The sequence below is a fragment of the Emydura macquarii genome, unplaced genomic scaffold, assembly GCF_026122565.2.
Source record: "Emydura macquarii macquarii isolate MOO-44397 ecotype Brisbane River unplaced genomic scaffold, CSIRO-AGI_Emac_v2 contig_1119, whole genome shotgun sequence".
In the NCBI taxonomy this organism is placed as follows: Eukaryota; Metazoa; Chordata; order Testudines; family Chelidae; genus Emydura; species Emydura macquarii.
In genome coordinates this window covers 4,138,044-4,165,479 of record NW_027131256.1, presented here as the reverse complement: position 1 = coordinate 4,165,479, position 27,436 = coordinate 4,138,044, and the positions used below count along the sequence as shown (strand labels likewise).

The 27,436-nt window shown below is 42.7% G+C and overlaps 1 protein-coding gene across 1 annotated transcript in view; it reads left to right on the top strand.

The window, feature by feature from the left end:
* The window catches only part of CFAP91 (cilia and flagella associated protein 91), a 76,621-nt gene that overhangs the window by 706 nt on the left and 48,479 nt on the right, over positions 1-27,436 (top strand). Inside the window, exons 2-10 of the mRNA XM_067546372.1 lie at positions 333-409; positions 3,349-3,506; positions 6,644-6,727; positions 8,752-8,808; positions 9,899-10,080; positions 10,802-10,979; positions 11,654-11,811; positions 12,078-12,260; positions 12,385-12,527. Coding sequence (XP_067402473.1) covers positions 333-409; positions 3,349-3,506; positions 6,644-6,727; positions 8,752-8,808; positions 9,899-10,080; positions 10,802-10,979; positions 11,654-11,811; positions 12,078-12,260; positions 12,385-12,527 — 1,220 coding nt within the window. The remainder of the gene's footprint in view (positions 1-332; positions 410-3,348; positions 3,507-6,643; positions 6,728-8,751; positions 8,809-9,898; positions 10,081-10,801; positions 10,980-11,653; positions 11,812-12,077; positions 12,261-12,384; positions 12,528-27,436) is intronic.

Genomic DNA, 27,436 nt, shown 5'->3' with positions numbered 1-27,436 from the left:
CAGCAAAGGCTCGCCGCTGCTTCCGTGCAGGGCTGCAGCCGCTGGTCAGTATTTTGAAGGGTTGCCAGCCAAGGACTTTCAAGACGAGGAGCCTTTTCTCCCCACCAGATCGCGTCCTTTACAGTAGCGACATTCACGCGTGGAGGCTGTGTGATGTGCGTGCGTGCGTGGCGGTTCAGACGTGCAAAAGCGTGTTTGCGCATTCATTATTTCTGTGTCTAGTTTATTCTGTGAAGTGGAAGAACTGACCTCCTGTAAAGAGGAGCCTGGCTAATGTTCCGCTCTTTGTCTTTGAATCTGTGACTAGCCCCCTGCGATTGTTTCTATTTCAGATCCCTTGTATGTGTTATCAAGTGAGAAGGACCACGCACAGGCAAATGTCCAGGCTCATCTCATTTCTGACAAGATGGTAGGTGGTTTCAGCCTGAGATGCCCTCAGGAGACGTTTTTTCCCCACACTCCTCCCTGTATAAGAATATGGATATATAGGTAATAAACTTAATTACACTTGAGCAATCTTAACCTTAAGCAACTTCCTTAGGACAGCACAAGCTCTGTAAAGAAAGGAAATCATTCATACTTAACACAAGAACAGCTTAATAACTGATGGTCATCACAGCCTTGGGTTGACTTTATACCAGTAGTCTAGAAGTAAACAGTTCAATGTTCTGTTCCCAAACCCCTAAATCATGCATCAGTGGTTGTGAATGGGACACCCCTGAATACCTCTTACATCAGCTGGTCTATGTCTCATTAAGGAAAGCCCTAGACATAAAAGAAGAGGAGGATTATTGTTAGTCTGTTGTTTGAACAGAGCACTTGAAATATAAGTACTGTTTCACACAATGCCCTTGCTTATCTTGATTGCTGCATGTGAACCTCTTAGGCAGAATGCCAAAGAAAAAAGGATGTGATACAATTCCAGTGAATCAAACTTTAACAAACAAGGAGCTTTAGCATTGTCCTCTTGGGTTTATTCAGACTGTGCACCTGAATGAGTAGGCTCGGAGCTCTGAAGCCCAGTCCTTGTAAGGCATGCTGACATCCTCCACGCAAGCATTCCAACAATGGAGCTAATAAAAAATATATTTTTCAAAGCCTGTTTCCTGTCTCCTCCCTCCCCACCCTGTTTCTCTGAAGTTTTTCAATGTCCTCTAAGGCTGGTCTACAATGGGAGGTAGGGGTGGGATTCACAGTTTGCCTGTACATACTCACAGAAGCTCAATGAGGGCTAGTTTGAGTATAAATAGTTTAGCCACCATAGCACAGGCTTAGCAGTATGGCTTAGCCGAGCCGAATATGTAACTATGGAATTCAGCTCGGTTTGTATGCAGGACAGCTAAGCCGTCTGCTGCCTACGCTACTGCAACTACGTTAATATTTATACTCATGCTAGCTCCTATTGATCTAGTGTACATATATGCCCTCATTACTGTAGTATCTGAATGTCTCCGTAATCTTTATTTATCCTCACAAAACTGCAATGAAATAGGGAAGTACTAGTATCCCTGTTTCACAGATGGGGAGCTAAGGCACAGAGAGATTAATGTCACATAGGACCCTGCAGCAGTGCAACTGCATAACATTTCAGGCCAGATACTGTTTATGGGTGTGTTTTCACTCAGGGCTTGTCTTCACTTACCTCGGAGAGTTGGCGGCGGTCGACCAGAGTTACGCAAGCTACGCAAAAAACTTGCGTAACTCCCATCGATTTTTCTGCTTCTGTTCTGCGCACCATCTTCACAGCACTGCGCCACTTGAGAAGGTGGTCTTAATATGTCGATTTCTGGATCGACTGGGCGGGTCTTCACTGACTGCTCAGTCGATCCAGAGAAGTCAATCTGACGGCAGCAAATTTGCCGCTGTCAGTGAAGACATAGCCTCCGTCCCTGTAGGTCAAGTGTGTAAATGGCATAATGAGAATCTATCAATTACACCAAGTTGTTGCCCCCATTAGACTCTGCTATTGCTACTGTTTCTGATGTGGCTTCCGTGAAGGTAGCAAAGAGCATGGAAATACCCCAAATCTTTCTAGCTCTGAGTGCGTTTTTTGTTTAAAGTGTCTGATGGTGCATCCTTCTGATACTGGCTACTCTCAGAAACACCAGATTTCTAAAAGGGAGCCCTTGTATATTGGTTGCTACATGTCCAGCCTATGTCTGATATATTCCCTCTTGTCTGAAAACCCCAGGATCCAAATTTAGGCCCGAAGTGCATCACTTATGTGAAAATCTCCCCTTTATGTCCAAATTCCTGTTCAGCAAAATAAATTCCATGTTCCACGGTCATATTTATGTTTTCCTTTTGATTTGTTTAAAATGTGCTTATCCACAGCTCTGACCATCAGAATAAACTTGTGTCTAGTGTATGATACAAAACAAGCTGATTTTGAATTCTGGGGCTATAATGTCATCTGGTGGAGCTGAGATAACTTTAACTTTGTGGTAGCATACCCCAAACTTTTGAAATCTGAGTCCTCCTTCAGTAAAATGAAACAAATAGTGCCCCCATTTAACCTTGTCATCTATTATTAATGGTTTATTCAGAATGAGCCATCACTTGGAGTAGATTGTGTAGACATTCATAGTAAGACACTTCCTTTCGTTTCTTACATACTTTGATGAATAGTGAAATAGCACAATGTTGAAATTTAGAGCATGTCTGTGCTGTAGCTGGGAAGTGATATTCCCAGCATAGGTAGACAAACTTGGGCTATTGCTACTCGCTAACTTGGTGAAAATAGCAGTGTGGATGTTGCAGCACAGGCAGTGGCTCAGGCTAATCATCTGAGCTCAGACTCCAGCAGTCAGATGGACTTGGACTCTGACAGCTAGGCCAAGTTGCTTTCAGTCCCGCAGGGTTTGTCTCCCTGGACTAGGAATCACACCCCGCAACTGCAGTGTAGGCATACCCTCACAGTACATTAACCGGGCATCTGAGTTAGCACCCACTGAAACAAGTTGGGGGCAATTTGTATCTCAAAGCTATGATTTCAAGCTTTCTGCCAACTTAGATAAATGTAGCTGCATCAGTTACACTTGGGCCCCGTTTTCAAGGATTTCTTTGCAACTATATAGGTAGATATTTGGCTTCTCCATGTCCCTGCTGTTCTTGTATGCTCCTCATTTTGGGAAGCATTGTCTTATGGTTTGATGTCATTAGAGCATGCCTTCATCCCTACCACCCAGGTTTATAGCTCTATAATTCACAGTAATTTGTTTAGTCTATATATATTTCTTGTGCTTTGTTTACATATATACTCAAAAATACTAATTTAAGCTTTCTTTAGTGCTGCATGGAATTGCTAAATAACAACTGCCATTTCTCTCGTCTACACATTAACACTAGAAAAAGATGCCAATTTTTAAAACCATGTTTAGCAACCTGATCCATTATCCCCGGTACAATCTGCATATGGAAGAAAAAAATCCTGTGCCTCCGTTTATTGATCGAAGATGGAGAGGCAGGGCCCAACAACACCTAGAGGCTCTTCAGAAGCTTGCTATGTAAGTATCCTACTATTGGACAATATTTTTTTAAAAACAATATCGGGTAGATGACTGCAGATTGCTCTTAGTTAGGTCTTCCTTGAAACTGATTCAGAGGTTGCAGCTGTTGTGGAAAATGGGAACCTATCTCCTATTTTGGGAGTGGGTGTTCCACATTCCTTCAACTCTATCCACACTGGTTGCCAGTAAACCAAGAGATTTATTTAAAGCTCTTTTTATCAATGTGAGAGGTAAAATCTTCAGTGATCCAGTTTGGAGCTACTTAAGTGATAGTCTTTCCCTTTGTCCCTCCCAGGTTGAGGCTTACTGGATTGTCCTTGCTGTGCATCCCCAGGTTTCATTTGCATTGGGCTAGAGCAGGGCCTTCTTAGTGCAGGAGACCTATTTGAGGAACTCTATCCTGGAATATGTTCATTAGGATCCCAATTCAGCAAAGTACTTCAGCAACTCTGGCAAGTGAACTGTAAAAATATAATTAGGAAAGCTAAAAAAGAATTTGAAGAACAGCTAGCCAAAGACTCCAATGGCAACAGCAAAAAAAATGTTAAGTACGTCAGAAGCAGGAACCCTGCTAAATAACTAGTGGGCCACTGGATGATCGAGATGTTAAAGGAACACTCCAGGAAGATAATGTTATTGTGGAGAACCTAAATGTATTCTTTGCATTGGTTTTCACGGATGAGGATGTGAGGGAGATTCCCAAACTGGAGCCATTTTTAGGAGAAAAATCTGAGGAACTGTTCCAGATTGAGATGTCATTAGAGGAAGTTTTGGAACTAATTGATAAATTTAACAGTAATAAGTCACCAAGACCAAATGCTATCAACCCAAGAGTTCTGAAGGAACTCAAATAGGAAATTACAGAACTACAAACTGTGGTATGTAACCTATAATTTAAATCAGCTTCTGTACCAGAGGACTGGAGAGTAACTGATGTGACGCCAATTTTTAAAAACATCTCCAGAGAAGATCCTGGCAATTACAGGCTGGTAAGCCTAACTTCAGTTCCAGGCAAATTGGTTGAATCTATAGTAAAGAACACAATTATCAGACACATAAATGAATACTGTTTGTTGGAGAAGAGTCAACATGGTTTTTGGTGAGGCATGATTTCCCTTTACAATCTATTAGAATTCTTTGAGGGGGTTAAAAAGACATGTAGACAAAGATGATCCAGTGGATATAGTGTACTTAGATTTTCAGAAAGCCTTTGACAAAGTTCCTCACCAAAGGCTCTTAAGCAAAGTAAATGGTCATGGGATAAGAGGGAAGGTTCTCTCTTGGATCAGTAACTGGTTAAAAGACAAGAAACAAAGGTTAGGAATAAATGGTCCATTCTCAGAATGGAGAGGTAAATAGTGATATCCCCCAGGGGTCTGTACTGGGACCAGTACTGTTCAACATATTCATAAATGATCTGGAAAAAGGGGTAAACAGTGAGGTGGCAAAATTTGCAGATGATACAAAGCCACTCAAGATAGTTAAGTCCAAAGCAGACTGTGAAGAGTTACAAAGGGATCTCACAAAACTTGGTGAATGGGCAACAAAATGGCAGATGAAATTCAATGTAAATAAATGCAAAGTAATGCACGTTGGAAAACATAATCCCAACTATAAATGCAAAATGATGGGGTCTAAGTTAGCTGTTACCTCTCAAGAAAGAGATCCTGGAGTCATTGTGGGTAGTTCTCTGAAAATATCCATTTAATGTGCAGCGGCAGTCAAAAAAGCTAACAGAATGTTGGGAATCATTAGACAAGGGATAACAAGACAGAAAATACCACATTGCCTCTTTATAAATCCATGGTATGCCCACATCTTGAATACTGTGTGCAGATCTGGTCACCCCATCTCAAAAAAGATAAATTGGAATTGTAAAAGTTACAGAAAAGGGCAACAAAAATAATTAGGGATATGGAACAGCTTTCAAATGAGAAAAAATTAATAAGACTGGGACTTTTCAGCTTGGAAAGAGACGACTAGGGGAATATGATAGAGGTCTGTAAAATCATGATTGGTGTGAAGAAAGTAAATAAGGAAGTGTTATTAATTCCTCATAACACAAACACTAGGGGTCACTAAATGAAATTAATAGGCAGCAGATTTATAATGAACAAAAGGAAGTATTTCTTCACACAATGCAGAGTCAACCTGTGGAACTCCTTGCCAGAGGATGTTGTGAAGACCAAGACTATAACAGAGTTCAAAAAAGAACTAGATAAATTCATGAAGGATAGGTGCATCAATGGCTATTAGCCACGATAAACAAGGATTGCTGTTTGCCAGAGACTGGGAATAGCTGATGGGATGGATCACTTGATGATTACCTGTTCTCTTAATTCCCTCTGAAGCACCTGGCATTGGCCACTGTTGGAAGACAGGATACTCGGCTAGATGGACCATGGGTCTAACCCAGTATAGCTGTTCTTATGTGTTTAAGTGCGTTAGTGAATCAAGGGCTGGAGTCCTCTGTAGCTGTATTCAAGATTCTGTGTGAAGCCTTCCTATTTAGGTCAGCCTAATTCTTCTTTACTGTTGGAGAATACAGAATGAAAGCTTTAGAGCCAGCCTGTCATTTCCTGGTTTGATCAAAATCTGTTTAGCCATTTTTGAGTTTGACAGGGTGACTCTTTCCCTTCATTTGCTTCATCCTCTCTCTCATATTTTATGCTAGACCAATATATTCATATTCTTTTGCACACACACACATACAAATAAAAGTAGCTGCATTTCACAAGTTCAGACTTTCCAGGTAGTTAATCTTCATTGAGGAATAGTCTCCAGGGCAATTTAACTGAATTTTATTTTAACAGAAGTAATAAATGACTGATTTTTGTCTACGCAAAGTATGACACTTCCATTATGTTTAGATTTGCAGTGCTACATGAGAAACTATAGAATAATGTACATAATCTTGATCTTACTTGCACAAGTGTAGGTGTTTGCTGCTACTTCATTATAAAGTTTGAGGTGTTTACGTTTTGATTATGCAACTGTGGAAGTCCAGAGTGAAATAATAAATATTGAAGTATAGTTTAAAAAAAAAAGTATTGTTTTAAAAAAAGAATCAGAACGGCTCCGAATATGCTCCCTGAAAATATTTTGATTTGTTTTGATCTTTTTTGGCTTTTTAGATCTCAACCGTCTCTTCAGATTCCTCAAATTGTGTATGAAGATCCTGAAATTAATGGAAGGAACCGCTACAAGTATTTTGAACGGTAAGGAATGAATTAATGATTACCATATATGTACTCATACTACAAAATTCCAATCTCTATCACTCTACCTCTTACACAGGTGTAACCCCAGTGACATCAATCGAGTTGCTCTGGATTTTACACTGGTGCCATTGAGATTAGAATCTAGCCCATTTTGTGATTGAACATTCACAAAATGTGAAATCCTTAACTTATGTAGGCAAGTGCGACAGCCAGTCTGTGCTCAGCAGTTGCTCACACAGAGCCTTTGGCATTAGACCCTATCATACAAAGGGAGAGATGCTGGCCAAGCTATTGTGGTTTTCCAGTCTCTTGGAAATATAAAAAAGGGATTTTTAACTTCAGTTTTGATACCTGCCACTGAGACATGCAGAGGGAACCTCAATTTAACTTTTCCTCGGAGGAACAATTCCTCTTTCAGAACCACACATCCCCCTAGAATTACACTGCAGCCCTGGTATTGGTCTCAAGATTTAGTATAGGACTTGAAACAAAAGCTAGATACAAGAGCTAGATACAAGAGTTCCCAATTTAGCCACACAGGTAGCTTGGCGGAAATTCATTGCTGGTGGTGTGTGCAGGCTCAATTACCTTTACTTCATGGGACTTGTGCTATGCTATTAAGGAACTTGGTCCTTTTAAAATCCAGTTTTCCAAAATTTCTCACATTTTGCTAGTCTGGTAAAAATGAATCCAAGATGTTTAGGGTTATTATAGCAATACAAAAACACAGACTGGCTTGTTCACTGCCACAATTTTAACTTAGCCTCTTTGAAAGACTTTTAAAAATTTATTAGGGAAGTTTGGTAATGAAATTAGGTGAATCACTAGTCTCCTCCGATATAGAAATTCCTATTGTATGTTTCTAAGCAGGAATTATTAATTAATAATAGTAATACTTAGGACTTCAAGCACATTTCACTTTAAAAATATTTTACTGCACTGAAGGAAACATATTAGATAAACTTAAAATATGGTTTACCTTAAAAGCTGATTTATGTCATAGGATTCCACTTCCAGATTCCCAAAGGGTTTTAAAAAAAATAAACATGTACGATGCTGAGAATACACTCAACACTAACCTTATTCTGGTAACTCTCTTGCTGTTCAACCCCAATTTGAATTACAGCAGGATTTTATCAGCTGCTATCTTGAGAGCTTGTAGCACTCACAACATTATTCTGCCACCTAAAAGCAGATTGGAATTCTGTCTGTCAAAGAATTAAAGTATTAGTTTCTAATGCTAAAAATTTCTGAGACATTGGCTGCTAAACTAGGCCAGTAAACTCTTCAAGCACTAATCTGGGGTAGTGGGACAAAATGGCCTGATAGGTATTCTCTAGCTCTAATTTCTGGGATAATATCTTTGTCTAGGAAAAAAAAAGAGAGCTAGAGAGGTGAGATGTGTATGAGCAATACTGAACATTACAATAAACCAGCGCATAACTTTATAATAGTGAATGTGCATTGCACTATGTCATCATACACACCTCATATTATGTGAAAGTTTTCAGGACAAGTGTTTTTTTGGGAAAAAATATATAGTGATGGACAAGGGGAGAACTTTGTAGTGGGACAGTATAGTAGACCCACATCTGGGTCAACCAGCCTACTAACCATGTTAGTCCTAATTCTTCTCTTCTCACCCCAGTGTAAATCAGTGGTGACTCGACTCCTTTTAAATTCATGGTGTTGGGCCAGCATAGGAAATTGTGTAAATGAAAAGGGAGTGGGCTCTTTGAATGAGGAAGAATTCTTCCACCTGGATAGAACCACAATTCTAACATGTCGCTTAAGAAGTAACAACAAGTTAATTACACATTAAAGAATTCCTAACGAATATGTGTCCTTAAGCATGCAGAAACAAATCCTCAACTGTTGTAAATCAGCACCGAAGTCAGTGGAGCTACACTGTTTTACAACATCTGAGGATCTGGTCCACAGTTTTGCTAGGCTGTAATATTCTGTTATTGTGCATCTTATTCCCAAGGTTGTTGACTTAAACATGTTTTCTCTCTTTGCAGACCTTTCATCCCATTTCATAAGCCATTTCCATTAAATGTTGCATATGCAGTGGCCAAGTAAGTAGTGAGGTTTAGAAAAACACTGTCATAACAGGTCAAACTCTAGCCATAAATGACTGTTTAGCTTTCTTACAGGAGACTAGTATTTTTAATAGTGAAGCAATAGTGAGAACTCATTAAAAGTTCAGAAAGACTCTGTCCACCATCATGAAATCCCAGAAGGAGCAAGTTAGGGCCAGATACCTACAGCTTGGTTCAGATATTACTTGGGATATGTAAGCAGCACCACATGACTAGGGACCAGATATGTGCATTCCTCAAGTGTGTTCTGATTATGCAAGAAACAGAGAGCCAAGTGTCTGAGTCTTAGAGGACAGGAAGTCTCTGATATAGCCACACTCTGACATGTTTGTTACTGATTTTATCAAATGGTTTTGCAATACTGTTTATTTGCATACAACATCTTTAAAGTAGTGTATCCTTGGTATTCTTGGGGGACCAAATTCAAACCTGACATTAACGAGTACAGCTCCCAGTGAAGTCACTGGAGTTGTGTCTACTTATGGAGGAATTGAATGATTTCCTGTGTGTGTTGAAATGACACAGGTATAAATTACATTACAGCAGTGCTACTTTATCTTGTATTCTTCTATTAGTTGCTTTTCAAGCTACACCCCTTTCCAACCAATTTATGCTGCACACCCACTGAATGCCAGATCAGTGCAAGTTATAGTACTTTTCCACTTAAACCTGACATGAAACTTACATCATTGGTTATCTCACTGATAACTTTGGTCCAGATACTTCCATCAAGCTGCAGCTGCTTACATCAGGCTACATTTGGCCCTTAATCCTTAAATACAATGCTGCAATATACATATGTATTAAAGACTTGCATGTAACAGTTTAACTTCTTGATGCAGAAGGTTCATAGATTATGTTCACATAGGGAGGGATTTTCAGAAATGTTCTGTGATGGCCTAGCTGCTCTCATTGAAGTCTACTCCATTGATTTCATTAGGAGCAGAGTTAAGCTAAAACTGAGCACTTTTGAAAATCACATCTATAACGAATATTCTCAAGTTTTTTAAAAAATTAATGCAACAGCATATAAAAAAACATGTTCTGGCTCATGTTTGTTTTTTAGAACAGAGCCATATGTTTACCCATCCATCACCAGTGACAGATCACACTCCCCCACATCACGAACTCTGGGTACGCAGACGGATTACCGGGATGGCGAAGCTCAGACTGACCCTTATTCCCCAGAATATGTAGTACCTCTGGGTTCAATCCCTGAACTGCTGACACTTGCTACTCTCACTTGGGGTGAGTTGGAAGAACCAGAAACATTTCTTTACAATAACAGTCTCTCTCCTTGAGAATTGCAGAAGAGGGGTATTGCGCTTTCTCTCTGTCAGATTTCAGTTCTCTCAGCTTTGAAATTACCTTGCTGTGTTTTTTGGGGTATATCAGTTTATCCAGCTTTAAAATGGATGTAATATTTTCCGATGTAATAGGCCAATTATGAGGCATTTTATAAGACATTTTGAGATATTTTTGTTAAAAGGCAATATATATTGTAAGTGCAAATTATTATTATTAATATGATTTTCATTTTTCTTTTAATTACTATGAGTGGCACCTGCCTTCAACAGTGGGGAATGCTGGATGCTTCAGAGGAAGGTGTCTAGCCTCAAAATGCATCTAAATGTGTATTGCTGTTCCATGGAAGGGAAATGTCTTTCTGCCCTCCCCTCCCCCCAACTGATCTCTTTATACTCTAGAGCAGGAGGAATGACAATCCCGTTTTTCATGTTACTATAACTATGATAACTGCAGGTGCTATTTTTACTCACATTTTAAAAACTCCCTGAGCTAGTTGCCTCAGAATTGTTAACTTCCATCTTTCAAGTGTTCCATCTCTGTTTACTTGTTTACTGTAGGGTTTTCTATTGTGCTCATCACTGTAATAACTTAGTATGTTACTCCTGGATATTATCCTGTCCCACAGTCTTTCTAAAGAACTATTGGTTTTTGTTCCTGTAAGGGCGGGGTCTTCCAGCAGGACAAGCTGAGGTGGAGATGATTGAACGTGCCCGGGAAAAACGTGCCTGGGAAGCAACTCTTCCACCACTTAGTGATCTCTCACAAACTGAGAAGAGGAGGAAGATGATGGATGACATGGAGAGGAAGGAATGGGCCTTTAGAGAACAGGAAATAGAAAAGTAGGTGCAAATTGTATGCAGTATTGCTCTTTCAGTTGTAAGTGGAGTTTGGAATCAGATAGGTCAGGGGATTGGCAGTAGGATACATGGACTTTTTTCTCTAGGTTACCAGTTCATTAGTGACTGAAGGTCATAATTTTTTGTAATTTGAGTCCAGTTCCTCAATTCATCTGAAAAACGACCACAACAAATGACACTCTTGTTGTGTATTCAAAAAAGACAAAATTCTGAATGAGATGGAGGAACCATATTGGAATTGAAGTACGCTGATTTTTGTGGAGTTTTTTGGTGAAACAGGCTATTACCCAATACCTTTTACCAGTGATAAACTCACTTTTAAAAATGAAAAGACTAAAATGTTAGATTTGCAGGTTGCATTTTACAGATGGGTCAATAAGTGTGTTGGGTTTAAATATAGCCAGGGCCTTCCCTAGGGGGGTGCGGGGTCCAGGGCGAAGCCATCTCTTGCTGGGTCTCGGCGTGCAGCTGGGGGGCAGGCTACAGCTGCTTCCTTCCCGCCCAGTCCTGGTGTGAAGCACAAGGCCCCCCAAAGCGTGGAGCCTAGGGCGGTCGCCCCGATTTGCTGTATCCTAGGGACGGCTCTGAATATAGCATTGCTGTTTGGGAACTCTGTGAGCACTTCAGTTTATGCCTTGCCTTTTATTCTCTTGAAGATTGCAAGAAGTACGACTAGAAGTTTTAAAGAAGCTGTTGAGGAGACGAGAGGAGGATCAGAGTGAGGTGGATGTCAATCGCTTGGATGCCCACTGGTTTAATCGTCAGCGAGACAAAGAAGAGAGAGTGAGAAAAATTAAACATGAACATATAAAAGGTAATTTGGAGGATGAGGAAAACCATAGGAGGAGGACTTAGTTTCCATACCAAGCCATCTCTCTCCATTCCATTTTCATAAGGCTGCAGCTCTGTTTTCAAGATGAGGACATCCACAGACCACACTGTAGAACTCCATGAGTTATATTTGGTCTGTCAGCCACACTTTGTACTAGAGGAATGACAGCTTGACTGAATTTCTTAAGATATGACTCTTTCAGAACTGTACATATCAGGGAGTGTCTCATGGTTGCAATTCCTTTTCAGCGATGAGAAAACTGATAGCTAAGGGGAAGAATGTGGAGGGGAAGTTGGAGAGACGAGATGTCATCAGAGACTATACTGATTATGCAGCACAGCCCTATGGACCTCTGTCCAGAATTGGTTATTTTCCGGACAACCATTCTGAATGCTATGTAGTGAAAAATCACTTTCTTAACACCTACGAGGGTAAGGCAGCTTGGAAAATCTTAATTTATAAGATATTGATTAAAATATTAGCATAAGCCTGTACAACAATTCAAATCTCTCTCTTCTTCCACCCTGTTCCATACTCCCACTCCCCCTTTCCTAGGATTGCTTGAACTGGAGGCATCTCTCCCAGACTCTGTCACCCAGCCCCGGATCAAGGCTCCAAAACCCAAGACCGCCACCACTAAAGAGGGGTTTATTAAGCGGACTGCTAGGCTAGATTTGGAGCTGGCACAGGTTCACCAGGTATGGCGTTGCAACCAAGAGCAAGCAAATTCATTCTAGATTTCAGAGGTACCTTATATGGAAATACTATTGGGAAGGCACATCTGTCAACTATCTGCAAATTCACTTCCTAAATTCCCCTCTTATTGCTCTTATAAAGACAAATAAGGCCATCTGCAGGAAGAGAATATATCAAGCATTAATAACTACTGAGTTGTCATTTGGTATGATGAGTACTGTTCTGAACTCAAGTAGTCTTCCTTTTTTTGTCTCCCTCACATTCTCCCTCTTATATGCCTATCCTATGAAAAGGCTCCTAGTTTGGTGGAAGGGATAGCTTTCTTTCTTTCTCATCCCCAGTCCTTCCCAGATGTCTATTTTTCCTCCTTCTCTTTTTTTTCTGCTGCCCTATGAAAATGTGATGAGATTGTGAAATCTGATGTAAATCAGTAATTCTCTTCCTCCCTATGCTTACCTACTTTTCTCCCATACCTTTTGAAACATTTTTAAAATCTGGCAAGTCTATTGGTTCCTCTTTGAGTGCTTGCTCATTCTATTCGAAGTAAATGGGCGTGCACCACGTGCACAGATCGCCGGAAAGTTTTCCCTCAGAAGTACCCATACGGTCAGCACTGGAACATCCTGGAGTTGCACCTTCATGGCACTCTATATAGGGCCTACCAACACTCCTTCCCCTCAGTTCCTTCTTACCGCCCGTGACAGTTGCTGGAACTCTGTTCTCTTGCTTAGCAAATGCTTCCCTCTCGAGTCGTTTGACTCAAGTACCTGTAAATAGTTGGTTTAATAGTTCTTTGTTGTTTTTCTGTAGGATAGTTAGATATTCTAGTTTATCGGATTGTTAAGCTCCCCTTCCCCTCCGGGGACGGGGTATGCCTGGCTTCAAGCCCTGTCAGTCCTGCCTGAAGCCTGTGCCGAGAGACGACCTGCACTCTGCCTGCTTTAGGTGTCTTGGGGAGTCTCATCAACGTGAGAAGTGCAAAATTTGCAGAGGATTCAAGCCCAACACTCAGAAGGAGCGCAGTCAAAGACTGACATTCCCCTTAATGGAGGCCGCCCTTCGTCTCACAGAACAGAGCTCCTCTGCATCGGTGCACTATGCCCTGGCCACCGTCAAAGAGCTGGCGAGAAAGGACTCAGCACCGAAAGACACTTGGTACCAGCATGCCTCCCTGGCACTGAAGGGCACAGCGCACGGAGGTCATTGGCACCGATTCCACTCTCCAGTGCCGCAGAAGAAGTCCAAGACAGGCAGGGGGTGTTCTCCAACACCTGAGGCTTCATCGGCAGAGGCCAGTATAGTGTGACCCATGCTGCACCACTCAAGCACTGAGCCGGCTTCATCGGTTCCGTTGACTCCAGCACAGAGAAGGGTCTCGTTGAGTCCGGAACCAATTGACTCTCCACATAGAGAGAGACAGGAGGAGGACATTCAACTTCCCTCCACCACTGAAACCTTTGAGGCGGACAGAAACATTATTGAAGAGACGTCACTGCCACTGGCCACTTGTCATAGTCGGGAGCCAGCACCAAAGAGATCAGCGGTACTGTCCAGGGGTAAGCCAGCCATGAGGACTAGGTCTAGGTCCCCTTGGCACCGCTCCCTGGCACCGCCCCCCCATGGTCGCCAAGAAATAAGCATTTTTCAATGGACTCGGAGACTGAGTTGTATGTCTCACGGGAGAGCCAGCACCGTGGCAGACAGTGACGTTGCACCAGCTATCCCATTTTCACACTGCATGGTCCCAGATCACCTCGGACCAGTGGGTTCTTCGCACTGTGAAACTGGGATACTCCCTCCAGTTCTCCACCTTCCCAACCCCCTTCCATTCCTTGTTCCTCTTCAGGGACCCTCTCACAAGCAGCTCCTTCAGTAGGAGGTGCAGGCACTCTTACAGGTCGGAGCAGTAGAGGAGGTTCCTCAGGATCTCTGGGGAAGGGGTGTTTATTTCTGTTACTTCCTAATCCCAAAAGCAAAAGGGGATCTCTGCCCTATTCTCGACCTGCGAAATCTCAATAGATACATGAAGAAGTTGAAGTTTTGCATTGGTATGCCGCCCTCAATTTGAAAGACACTTACTTCCATGTGGCTATCTTCCCAGCCCACAGGAGATTTCTCCATTTTGTTGTCAACCAAGTACATTACCAATTCACGGTCCTGCCCTTCAGCTTGTCAGCAACTCCCTGTGTTTTCACCAAGTGTATGGCGGTGGTAGTGGCTTTTCTGAGAAGGATGGGAGTCCAAGTGTTTCTCTACCTTGACGACTGGCTGGTTATTGATCGTACCAGGGACCAAGTGGAAAGGGACATGGGGTTCATAAAGATCACGTTCGACAAGTTGGGCCTTATCCTCAATGTGCAGAAGTCGACTATCACCCCCACCAGGCGAATGAATTCATTGGGGCTATACTGGATGCAGATCAAGCCAGAGCGTACCTTCTGGAGGCTCGCTTCCATACCATTCAGGGCATCATAGAGAATCTGTGTCTCTATCCACACACTACAGCCCGGAACTGGCTAAGGCTTCTGTGACACGTGCCGTCATGCACATATGTGGTGCAACATGCGAGACTGCACCTCAGGCCCTTCAAACTTGGTTAACTTCGGTGTACCGCCCAGCGTGCCACAGTTTAGACAGAATAGTTTCCCCCTCTTCCTCAAGGCTAGAAACCCTGAGTTGGAGGTGCAACCCAGACAATGTTTGTGTAGAAGTTCCCTTCTTGGCCCGCCCAGCCATCTATATTTCTGGTGACAGACGCCTCAGCAATGGGGTGGGGAGCACGCTTGGGGGACACGAGGACGCAGAGCCTTTGGTCCCAGTCGGAACTCCTGCTTCATATCAGTGTGAGAGAGCTGAGTGTGGTGTGTCTAGCCTGTCAGATTTTCCAAGATCGTCTGGAGGGCAAGGTGGTATCGGTTCTAACAGACAATACGACAGCAATATTTTATATAAACAGACGGGGGAGCTCGCTCCTCTCCACTGTGTCAGGAAGTCCTCAGGCTTTGGGATTTCTGCATTGATGAATACACCTGGAAGCATCGTACTTACCCGGGGCTCAGAACACACATGGCAGACAACTTATCCAAATTGGATCAGAACAGTGGAAGCAGATCACTGCTGTTATAGCAACTTAGACAAGTAGCATCTGATGTTCTGCATACACAAAATGTACATATCATCACCACAACTGTGCATGCAGATCTGTTGTCCACACATATAAATGACCAATGTCTAAGCAAATACTCTATCTGTATATGCAGTCATGGTATTTACAGTAGAAATTAGGTGGACTGTAAGGCATGCATCTTGAGTTGCAATTACGGACTTGCGTTTTTGAAAATCAGGTCTATAGTTATTGGATAAAGAATTCCTAAAGTAAATATTGTGTCTTATACATACAGCTTTGTCAGTTTAATTAGTTTTCTTCAAATCCAAGGCTTGTCTACACTTACCTCAGAGATTTGGTGGCAGTCGACCGGAGTTACGCAAACTGTGCAAAAAACTTGCACAACTCCCGTCGACTTCTGTGCTTCAGTTCTGCGCTCCGTCTTTATTGCATGCACCACAGCGCTACGCCACTTGAGGAGGTGGTCTTAATATGTCGATTTCTGGATCGACTGAGTCGGTTTTGACTGACCGCTCAGTTGATCCAGATAAGTCGATCTGACAGCGGCGAATTTGCCACCGTCAGTGAAGATATAGCCTCAGTTAAGAAATATTTAGTCATTCATTGTGTGTGTAATTTTTTTCTTGTTTTAGTGTAGCACAATAATATAGGCAGTAACTTTCTGTTAATAAAACTGAAAAGCTGCCTTAAAATAACTACCATACTACCTCAAATTCAGTCATCAGCTCTTATGAAAGACAGTGTTGGATTTGGTCACTACTTGGAAGGAAAATTTTCAAGAAAAAAACTTCAGCTGTGTAGGAAGTGCTAAGGAGCTGTCTGGAGTCAATACTGAACCAATGCCCCCATTTGGTGGTAGACTCTATGCTATTGGAGGTGTCATGTCTTTTGCATAAAACCAAGGTCCTGACCACTTGTGGTCATGATCAGATGGCAAGATACTCCTGACATTCTTCTAAGGGTTAGAGATGTTAGCTCATGGCTTTCTGGATAAATTCCAATTTCAACAATTGCATTCTGTCTGTCTACAGGATTTCTCATGGTTTTGACAGACTATAGTAAAGACTCTCAGATCATAGTCATGGATCACAAGTGGTCACCAGGACTGGCTGGTCAATAATGACGGCTCTTGTCCTTGTCGTCAGCTGAGAGAAATAGATGGAGAAGGGGAGACTTAATTCAGAGCAAAGATAGAGACAGTGGGCCAGATTCTTACTTGGTGTAATCAGAGTAGCTCCAGTAACTTAAATAGGATTTACACCAGCTGTGGATTTGGCCTGCTGTGACTGATTTTCCAGAAAGTGAAAAACACTTATTTATTGCATTAAAAACACTTAAATTCTCATTCTTTTTCACTGAGAAAGTCTGCATATCTATTACAATGGATCTTACTGCTGCCCATGGTTACTTGGAGGCAAAACCATACATGTCAATCAAGGGAAACTGGGGATGACACACTCCTGAAGACTCCGCCAGCCAGCTTGAACTGGCTGCATCAGCTGCAGGAAGGCGTAACCGGTTCTGCTCCTTGGAACAAGAAAATAAAACACTCAGAAAAGGGTTCTTTTTATCTTGGCTTATTGGATTCTAAGCATTGTTAGACTGTTATTTAGCTTTGTGGGGGGGCTCTGTAGCAAGATTACTGGAAACCACTTTCTAATACTGAAGTAGCTGGCTGCAGCAGCTTCTAGTGTAGCATGTCTGGGCAGCCTGTTCTGGCAGGAACACCTCACAAGTAGCCAGAGAGAAAAGTCAGCAGAAAAGAGTGCAAAAATGCCTGGACTAACATAACCCTACTTGCTGTGGGTTGACCAAGCCCACCTATATGGTCTCCTCTATATAGCCAGCCCTGAAGGGACGAGAGAGAGAGCAGCCCAGACATGAAGAAACAAGCAGGAAATAAGAGGCCTCTTGGCTTACCACTTATTTCTAACTATTTCCCCTGCCTTCTTTAACAAGGTGTGAGTCAGCCCTTTTGGAACTCTTCCTGGCTTTCTGTAGGATTCAGTGAGTCAATATGGCTGTGCCATGTGAAGGCCTCCCTTGCCCTTTCCTCAGGAAGGGGTTAAGAGAGCAGCTTTAAAGTTCAAGGAAACCTTGTAGGGATCATCTTAAGAGTGATCTTTTCCAGTGTTACACTTACTTCTCTAGCACAGCAGCAGTACAGTTCTCCATGGAGATCCCCTCTTTAGTGATAGTCTCCTTCTGCCCTACAAATAACAGAGAGAGAGGGGGGTCGAACCTTGTAAGATCAGAGTGTGCTCAGTGGTTGGGCCCTGTGAGGTTAATTAATCTTGTTCTCCCTCCCCCCCCCTTATAAATTTGAGAAACAGTGAAGGAAAGGTAAAGGTATCAGGAAAGAAGCTGCAGATTCTGAGCACAGGAGTCTCTCCTCCACAAAGGAAATTTTTAAGACTTGCTTTTCCCGGTAAAATGAGCAAGCCATTCAAGGACTCTCTGTTCCTCCTTCTTTTCCTTTTCTAATTTGCCACAATTCAAATTTTCCCAGGATAAAGGCTCTAAAGGGACAAAAAAGGGCCCAGGAAATGCAGAGGAACCTCATTAATCTTTCTGAGAGCTTGGGCAGCTTTTTTTTAGACTAGGGACTTAATATCTTAATATCAAGGAAGATAAGGCCATTGTGGAGAAACTAAACAAATTCTTTGCATCTGTCTTCATGGCTGAGGATGTGAGGAAGATTCCCAAACCTGAGCCATTCTTTTTAGGTGACAAATCTGAGGAAATGTTCCAGACTGAGATATCATTAGAGGAGGTTTTGGAACAAATTGATAAATTAAACAGTTATACATCACCAGGACCACATGGTATTCACCCAAGAGTTCTAAAGGAACTCAAATGTGAAATTGAAGAACTACTAACTGTGGTATGTAATCTATCATTTAAATCAGTTTCTATACCAGATGACTGGAGGATAGCTAATGCGATGCTAATTTTTTAAAAAGGCTCCAGAGGCGATCTCAGCTATTACAGGCCAGTAAGCCTAATTTCAGTACCAGACAAATTGGTTGAAACTATAATAAAGAACAGATACATAGATGAATATGATTTGTTGGGGAAGAATCAACATGGTTTTTGTAAAGGGAAATCATGCCTCACCAATCTACTAGAATTCTTTGAGGAGGTCAACAAAGGTGATTCAATGGATACAGTGTACTTGGATTTTCAGAAAGCCTTTGACAAGGTTCCTCTTAAGCAAAGTAAGCAGTCATGGGATAAGAGGGAAGGTCCTCTCGTGGATCAATAACTGGTTAAAAGATAGGAAACAAAGGGTAGGAATAAATTATCAGTTTTCAGAATGGAGAGAGGTAAATAGTGGTGTCTCCCAGGGGTCTGTACTGGGACCAGTACTGTTCAACATATTCATAAATGATCTGGAAAAAGGGGTAAACAGTGAGGTGGCAAAATTTGTAGATGATACAAAACTACTCAAGATAGTTAAGTCCAAAGCAGACAGTAAATAATTACAAAGGGATCTCACAAAACTTGATGACTGGGCAACAAAATGGCAGATGAAATTCAATATTGATAAATGCAAAGTAATGCACATTGGAAAACACAATCCCAACTATATATATAAAATGATGGGTTCTAAATTAGCTGTCCAATCAAGAGAGAGATCTTGCAGTCATTGTGGACAGTTCTCTGAAAACATCCATTCAGTGTGCAGTGGCAGTCAAAAAAGCTAACAGAATATTGCAAAACATTAGGAAAGGGATAGATAAGACAGAAAATACCATATTGCCTCTTTATAAATCCATGGTATACCCACATCTTGAATACTGCATGCAGATCTGGTCTCCCCATCTCAAAAAAGATATATTGGAATTGTAAAAGTTACAGAAAAGGGCAACAAAAATAATTAGGGATATGGAACAGCTTTCATATGAGAAAAAATTAATAAGACTGGGACTTTTCATCTTTGAAAAGAGACGACTAAGGGGGGATGTGATAGAGGTCTATAACACCATGACTCGTGTGAAGAATGTAAATAAGGAAGTGTTATTTACTCCTTCTCAAACACAAGAACTAGGGGTTACCAAATGAAATTAATAGACAGCAGGTTTAAAACAAACAAAAATTAGTATTTCTTCACACAATGCACAGTCAACCTGTGGAACTCTTTGCCAGAGGATGTTGTGAAGGCCAAGACTATAACAAGGTTCAAAAAAGAACTAAAATTCATGAAGAATAGGTCCATCAATGGCTATTAGTCAGGATGGGCAGGGATGCAAAACCATGCTCTGAAGTGTCCCTAGCCTCTGTTTGTCAGAAGCTCAGAATGGGCAACAAGGGATGGATCACTTGATGATTACCTGTTCTGTTCATTCCCTTTGAAGCACCTGGCATTGGCCACAGTTAGAAGACAGGATACTGGGCTAGATGGACCATTGGTCTGACCCACTATGGCCATTTTTATGTTCCTTTGTTCTTTTCGATCCCTTTTCACAAGTGCCTGTAGATTTTTTTCTGTCTTTAAGGGTTGTCATCCTGGTTGCCATCGCTTCAGGAAGGATTACAGTTCTGGAGACTTAAACTATTACACTCTCATAGACTGTAAGGCCAGAAGTGACCATCACGATCATCTAGTCTGACCTCCTACACCCTACAGGCCATAGAACCTCACTTACCCACTCCTGTGCTAGACGCATAATCTCTATCTGAGCTACCGAAGTCCTCAAATCACAATTTAAAGACTTCAAGTTACAGAGAACCAGTCGTTTACACTAGTTTAAACCTGCAATTCTATTTCTATTACTCCAGTTTTCAAGGTGGTCCAAATCTTGTATGATATTCCAGTCCTCCTCCATATTGGTAATACCTCCCAACTTTGTATCAGCCACAAATTTTATTAACACAGTACCATTTTTTGTGTCAAGGTCATTAATAAAAATGTTAAATAAAATTGGTTCCAAGTCTGATCCCTGAGGAACTCCATTAGAAACCTCCCTTCAGCCTGACAGGTCACCAGTCTGCATGACCCGTTATAGTCTCCCCTTTAACCAGCTCCTTATCCACTTTCAATTCTCATATTAATCCCCATCTTCTCCAATTTAACTAATAATTTCCCATGTGGAACTGTATTAAATGCCTTACTGAAATCCAGGCAGATTTGCTCTACTGCATTTCCTTTGTCTAAAAAATCAGTTTATTTTCTCAAAGAAGGAAATCAGGTTGGTCTGGCACAGTCTGCTTTTTGTAAAACTATGTTGTATTTTATCTCAATTGCCATTTACCTGTACCACCTCAATTATTTTCTCTTCCAAATTTGTTCCAAGACCTTGCATGCTATTGAGGTAAGAGTAACAGGCCTGTGGTTTCCTGGATCACTTTTTCCCCCTTTCTTAGCAATTATCCAGTCATAGGGTACGACCGGCAGTTTACAGATTCATTAAAAATCATTGCTGTTGGGATTACAATTTCATGTGCCAGTTCCTTTAATATTCTTGGATGGAGATTATCTGGGCCCCCTGATTTAGTCCCATTAAATAATTTGAATTTGACTTCCACTTCGGATGTGGTAATTTCTACTTCCATATCCTCGTTCTCATTAGCCACCCTGCCATTACCCCTAAGATCTTAATTGGCCTAATTAAACACTGAGGCAAAATATTTGTTTAGGTGTTGGGCCATGCCCAGATTATCTTGAATCTCCACCCCATCCTCAGTATTTAGCAGTCCCACTTCTTCTTTCCTTGTTTTATTTTTATTTATATACCAATAGAAACTTTTACTATTGGTTTTAATTTCATTTGCAAGCCAATCCTGCTTGGTTTTTTGCTGTTCTCACTTTATCCCTACACTTTCTGACCTCCAAGAAGTAACTTTCCTTGCTGATTCCTCCCATCTTCCATTCCTTGTAGGCTTTCCGCTTTCTCTTAATCACCTGTTTGAGATGCTTGGTCTGCAACCCTTCCCTACACATTTTTTCCCCTTGCTTGGGATGCAGGCTTCAGATGGTTTCTGCAGTTTTGACTTAAAGTAATTCCATGCCTCCTCCACATTCAGATCCTTGAGTTCTTCACTCCAGTTCTCTTCCCTAACTAATTCCCTTAATTTTTTTAAGTTTGTCCTTTTGAAATCAAGGACCCAATTGCAGATCTTTTTTTGTTTATCCTTCTATTTAGTTTAAACTGAATTAGCTCATGATCATTCTAACTGGGGTTGTCCCCTACAACCAGCTTTTCTATGAGGTCCTCATTATCACCAACTCTAAATCTAAAATGGCATCACCTCGTGGTTCAGCAACTATTTGGTGAAGAAATCTGTCAGCTATTATATCAAGGAAAAGCTGGGCCCTACTATTATTTGTAGCACTTGTCTTCCAATCTATATCTGGGAAGTTAAAATCTCCCATAATCACACAGTTCACAGTAGTATTTATTTCATTAAAAACATTAAAGAGGTCTCTATCCATAGTCAAATTGGATCCTGGGGTCTGTAGGAGACTCCACGGGGGAACCTCTAGTAGCTTTCTTTCCCAAAGTGATTTTGGCCCAAACATATTCTGTTTTATACATTCCATCACTTTTAATTTCTTTACAGTCTACCTTATCATTAATATACAATACCACTCCACCACCTTTACCTCTACTTCTGTCTTTCTTGAAAAATACATACTCTTCAATATCTGTACTTCAGTCATGACTACTATTCCACCATGTTTCTATTATCCCTATAATATCTGGTTTCATTTCCTGCACCAGTAGTTCTAGTTCCTCCATTGTGTTATCCAGAGTCCTTGCATTGGCGTACAAACATCTTAATTGTTTCTGCTTGGCTTCGTCCACATTCCTTATCCAATTGGGTAGTTATTCTACTGCAGTATCGCCTACCTGACTGCTAGCTTCATTGGTATTGGCACTATCTTTCCTTTTAATGTCCATTCTTTTTCCCACTGCTGTTCTTTTCTCCATTTCTATATCCTTTCTTACTTGATTTTCCTCTCTCTAAATGTTAGAATCAGGGTGTGAGATTAGTTGAGCATCTCTCAAGCGTCTCCCCTGAGGTCCTAATGTAAAGCTTTTTTAATCCGTTGTGCCAACCTCTCAGAAGTCTATTTCCCTCCCTACTTAGGAGGAGTCCATCCCATAAGAACAGTCTTCTGTCCATGAAAGCTTCCTATTGGTCAAACATCCCAAAGCCCTCCTCATAGCACCACTGTCTGAGCCATTTGTTGATTATCATAATCTTGTCTCACTTTCGTTCTCCTTCTCTAGAGACAGGTAGAATGCCACTGAAGATCACCTGAGCCTCCAGCGAGAATATGGTTGATCATTTGTTCCCATGTAAAGGACAATGAATGGATTCTTGCCTGCTCCCAGGTTTACATCCTGTATTTTAGCTCCTGGCAGATAGCACACCCTTTGGTTCTCTGGATCAGCTCTGGTGACAGGGCTGTCTGTTCTTCTTTGTAGGGAGTAACCAATCACATATACCTGTCTTTTCCTGGTGATGATGTGATTCTCCAGCCTTCCTCCTGTTCTGGCTGCAAGTCCTCTTGTCTTTTATTCTCCCTTGCAATCTTCTGCGAGTCATCCTGTGTCTTGCTGGGGCTCTGAACTCTGGGTATCTCCATTTACTCTTCCCTTTTTCTTATAGGACTAGCCGCACTTCTTTTCTTCCTTGCTTTCCCATCTTCAGTTACTGCCTGCTGGGCCACTTCTTCATTTTCTAACTCAGCAAAACAGTTCCTAAGCACTGTTTCTCGTTCACTAGCTGGTCTTTTCCTCAGCCTGGTTCTCATAGTCACATGCTTCCATAGGCTACTTTCCTCACCCAGCAGTCTCCCCTCAGACTTCTTCAGTCCAGCTTGCATCTGCAAGTCTTGACTTTTCCCTTTAGCCTCCTCTTCCCTTCCTTCCATCATCTGCTCGAATCCCCTTTGAAATTCAAACATAGTTTTCACCTGCATCGCCAAGCCTCAGATCTTCTCTTCTATCAGCTCTATCAGGTAGCACTTAATACAGACAAAGCTCTTTTCAGATACCCGCTCCAGGATCATGTACATCCCACAGCTTCCACATTGTCATCTTCATTGTCTCATCCATTCCCTGGGTCACTACAACTGCTGATTCTGTATCTGTCATAGCCTTCTTGCCTAAAGTTGTGTCAAGGAAAAAGAGAAAAAAACAAACAAAATCAAAACCCCAAACAAATACCAAAACAAAATGAGAGCATCACACACTTCCTCCCAAACTCCCTTTACAAACTCCCACTCATACTCTCCTGTTTACGCTCTGTTTGCTGGTTCCTGTGCTGCTCCTCCGTTTTCTTCACACTACATCTTTTTATGTTGGATATAAGCCTTCAGGCCAAGTTTCTGTGACTCTAAATAAATAAGCATGAACATTTGAGGAGAAAACAACTTCTACTTTTGAAAGTTGCTGAAATGTACCAGTTTAGTCATCTAATAACTGAAGCTATATCAGCAGCATTTACAAAAAATTATTATATGGCTTATAACCAATAGAGCTAGATATTTTCTGAACTGTATATTGCATTCAATATTGATTTTTAGAGCTCTTCTGGCATCAAGAATATAGAATTATGAAAGGGAGAAGTGTTCCACAACTTTATATAGAAGGAGATGTGTACAAGAGACTCTCAGATTTGATTTAGACTGAAGAAGTTTGGGATCCCTTGGAATATCATCTTTTGCTTTGTTCTCAAACATTGTGTTAGTGATGTTTTGTGCACTTTCTTGGCAGTTTTAACAAATGTGCCTAGAGAGATGGTCATATTCCAGTTGTAGAAGTGAATAATTTATAATTCGCTTATAAAGGCTGTTAACTGCTTTCAGTTTTTGCAAAGAAAGTTCTTCTTCGAGTGCTTGTTCATGTCGATTCCATTCTAGGTGTGTGCATGCCCCCGTGCACAATTGCCAGAATTTTTCCCCTTAGCATCATCCATAGGGCCAGCACCTCTGGAATCCTGTGCTCATGTCGTGGTATATGAGGCGCTGCTGGCCCTGTGTCCTTACAGTTCCTTCTTTCTGCCTGTGATGGTTGCTGGAACCCATATCACTATTGCTATCACAAGTACTCAGTTATCCTTTAGTAGTTCAAGTTTAAGTTTTAGGTTTTACTAGTGTTAGTAGTTTGTAGTTAATGTAATGTCCTGTTTAGGACTTTTACCCGTAGTGGGACATGCCCTGCTGCCCGGGGTTAAAGCCCTGTGTAACTTGTTCCAAGCCCTTTCCACTCAGTGACCCCCATGACAGCTGCTTGAAGTGTCTGGGGGAAGAGCACAGAAAGGACAAGTGTAAGATCTGTCAGGGCTTCAGACCCCAAACAAGAAAAGACAGGGAGATCCAGCTAAAAGCCCTGCTTATGGAGGTGGAGCTGAGACCAGCTTTGAACACTCCTGCGCCCACTTGGTGCGGAGTACGGCAGCCTTGGTGCAGAGTTCCCTGCTAGCACTGAACTCTTCATGGCGCCGTTCCTCTTCCCTGTCACTGAAGAGGGGTCAAACAAAACAGCGCACAAAGAGGGGCCGCTCCCTGACACTGAAGAGACTGACGAAGGGAGCACAGTGCCAGGACTCTTGTCAGGATAGTGGCCTGAGCAGAGACACCGTACTCGAGGGTCTCCACCTAGAGCACTGTGCCCTTTGAGGGAGCCACCCCGATGCTGTCGGGTGTAAGGGGGCCCCTCCAGTTAACATCCCAACGATGCCGGAGGCATTTCAGGATGGAAGGGACCTGATGGCCCTACCATTGCTGCAAACCCCGAGGCTCCCCCCCAGCACTGGATAGAGAGAGGGTCCTGTTGTCAAAGGGGAAGCTGGCGATAGTGGCCCCGAGACACTCGCAACGGTTGGCATCGCCAGGCCTATGTTCACCGGCATGGAGGAGGTCTTCACCCTCATGACGCCAGGCGCTGGGATCATGGTCGTGATCTCCAGTGTTAAGACGCTCTCCCCGATTCAAGCGATGCTTACATTCCACACGACACTGGTCCTCGACACTGCGGCACCAGTTCCCGCTGCCGTGTTACTGATCAAAGGGCTCCTGGCACCATTCTATGGTATCCTGCTCCCTGGCACTGCACCGGCATCTGTCTGGGCATCACCATGCCAACGGTTCAAGACATCAATTTCCATCTCCGCGACGCCACTCCCTGGTGCCACATTGCAGCAGGGAGGCACCTACAGGTTCCCCAAGGTCCCCTCGGGAGTCCTACTCTTCAAATTCCTAAGTGGACCGCTCCAGAGACAGCCGCTGCCAGCAACCCTCCCTCCCATAGGATGGCCTCAAGGGCAGTGGCCAGTACAATGGCCTTATTGGAGCCCCTGGGCATTCCTTATGGTGCCAGGCCCCCAGTTGTTTTGATCCTCGGGCAAAGTCTCCGGGGTACCAACAGCACAGGAGGAGGTTTGCGATTCAGCATTGGAACTTGACACCAAGCCCCAGCCGCCCGCCTTGGTCCGGGTGCAGGAGGAAGTAGTACCCCTTTCACCAGTTCTGCTATCCTCCTCCTCATCTCCAGATGAGGCGGTTGCCAGTGCAGAGCTATCAGCCCTGCTAGACAATTTCAGGACTCACCAAGACCTCCTGAAGAGGGTCGCTTCCAATTTGGGCCTGAAGGCTGAGGAGATCAAGGACACTTCGGAAACCCTCTTTGATGTTTTGACAGCTGTGGTACCGGCCCGGGTTGCTGTGCCAGTGCATGAGGGGGTGCTCAAAGTGGTTAGGGCCCTGTGGCACACACCATCTTCACTGCCACCAACATCTAAAAGGGCCAAAAAAAAGTACTATGTCCCGGCTAAAGGATTTGAGTACCTCTTTACTAACCTGCCCCTGGGATCTCTAGTGGTGGCGGCAGCCAATGAGAGGGACAGGCCAGGGCAACCGAGTTCCACTCCGAAAAATAAAGACTCAAGGAAACTGGACTTGTTCGACTGCAAAATTTATTCCACAGCCAGCCTCCAGTTTTGAATTGCCAACCAGTACACTCTTCTGGGTAGATACAATTTCAACCTCTGGAATTCGCTATCGAGTTCACCAAGGTGCTACTGGAGGAACACTCCCAGGTCGTTACCACCATTTGGGATGAGGGCAAGATGGTGGCCAGAGTGGCATTGCAAGTAGCGATGGACACAGCTGATTCGGCGGCAAGATATATGGCCTCAGAGGGCTCTACCCTTCAGTTTTCCTCACCTCCTCCCCACCACCCCCTTCCCTGTCCTTCTTCAGGGACCGCTCTCATGATCAGCTTCTCATCCAGGAGGTGGAAACCCTTCTGAGGGTTGGAGTCGTGGAGGAAGTACCTCCAGACATGCAAGGGAAGGGATTCTATTCCTGATACTTCCTTTTTCCCAAAGCAAAGGGGGGCCTCAGACCTATCCTGGAGCTGTGGTGTCTCAACAAGTATCTCAAAATACTGAAGTTCTGCCTGGTCTCTCTACCCTCTATCATTCCTTCTCTGAATCCAGGATACTGGTATGTCACTCTTGACCTAAAGGACGCGTACTTCCATATCTTGATTTTTCCCAGCCACAGAAGATTCCTCAGATTTGTGGTGGGTCATACCCATTACCAATTCACGGTGCTACCCTTTGGCCTCTCTTCCCCCCCAAGAGTATTTACGAAGTGCATGGCAGTGGTAGCCGCACACCTAAGGCGCCAAGAGGTGCAGATTTATCCCTACCTGGATGACTGTCTGATCAGAGGAAGGTCCCAGTCACAGGTATGCCTCAACATATATCTTGTAAAATCCACCTGTCATTAATTGGGCCTGTTGATAAACGAGCAAAAGTCGATTC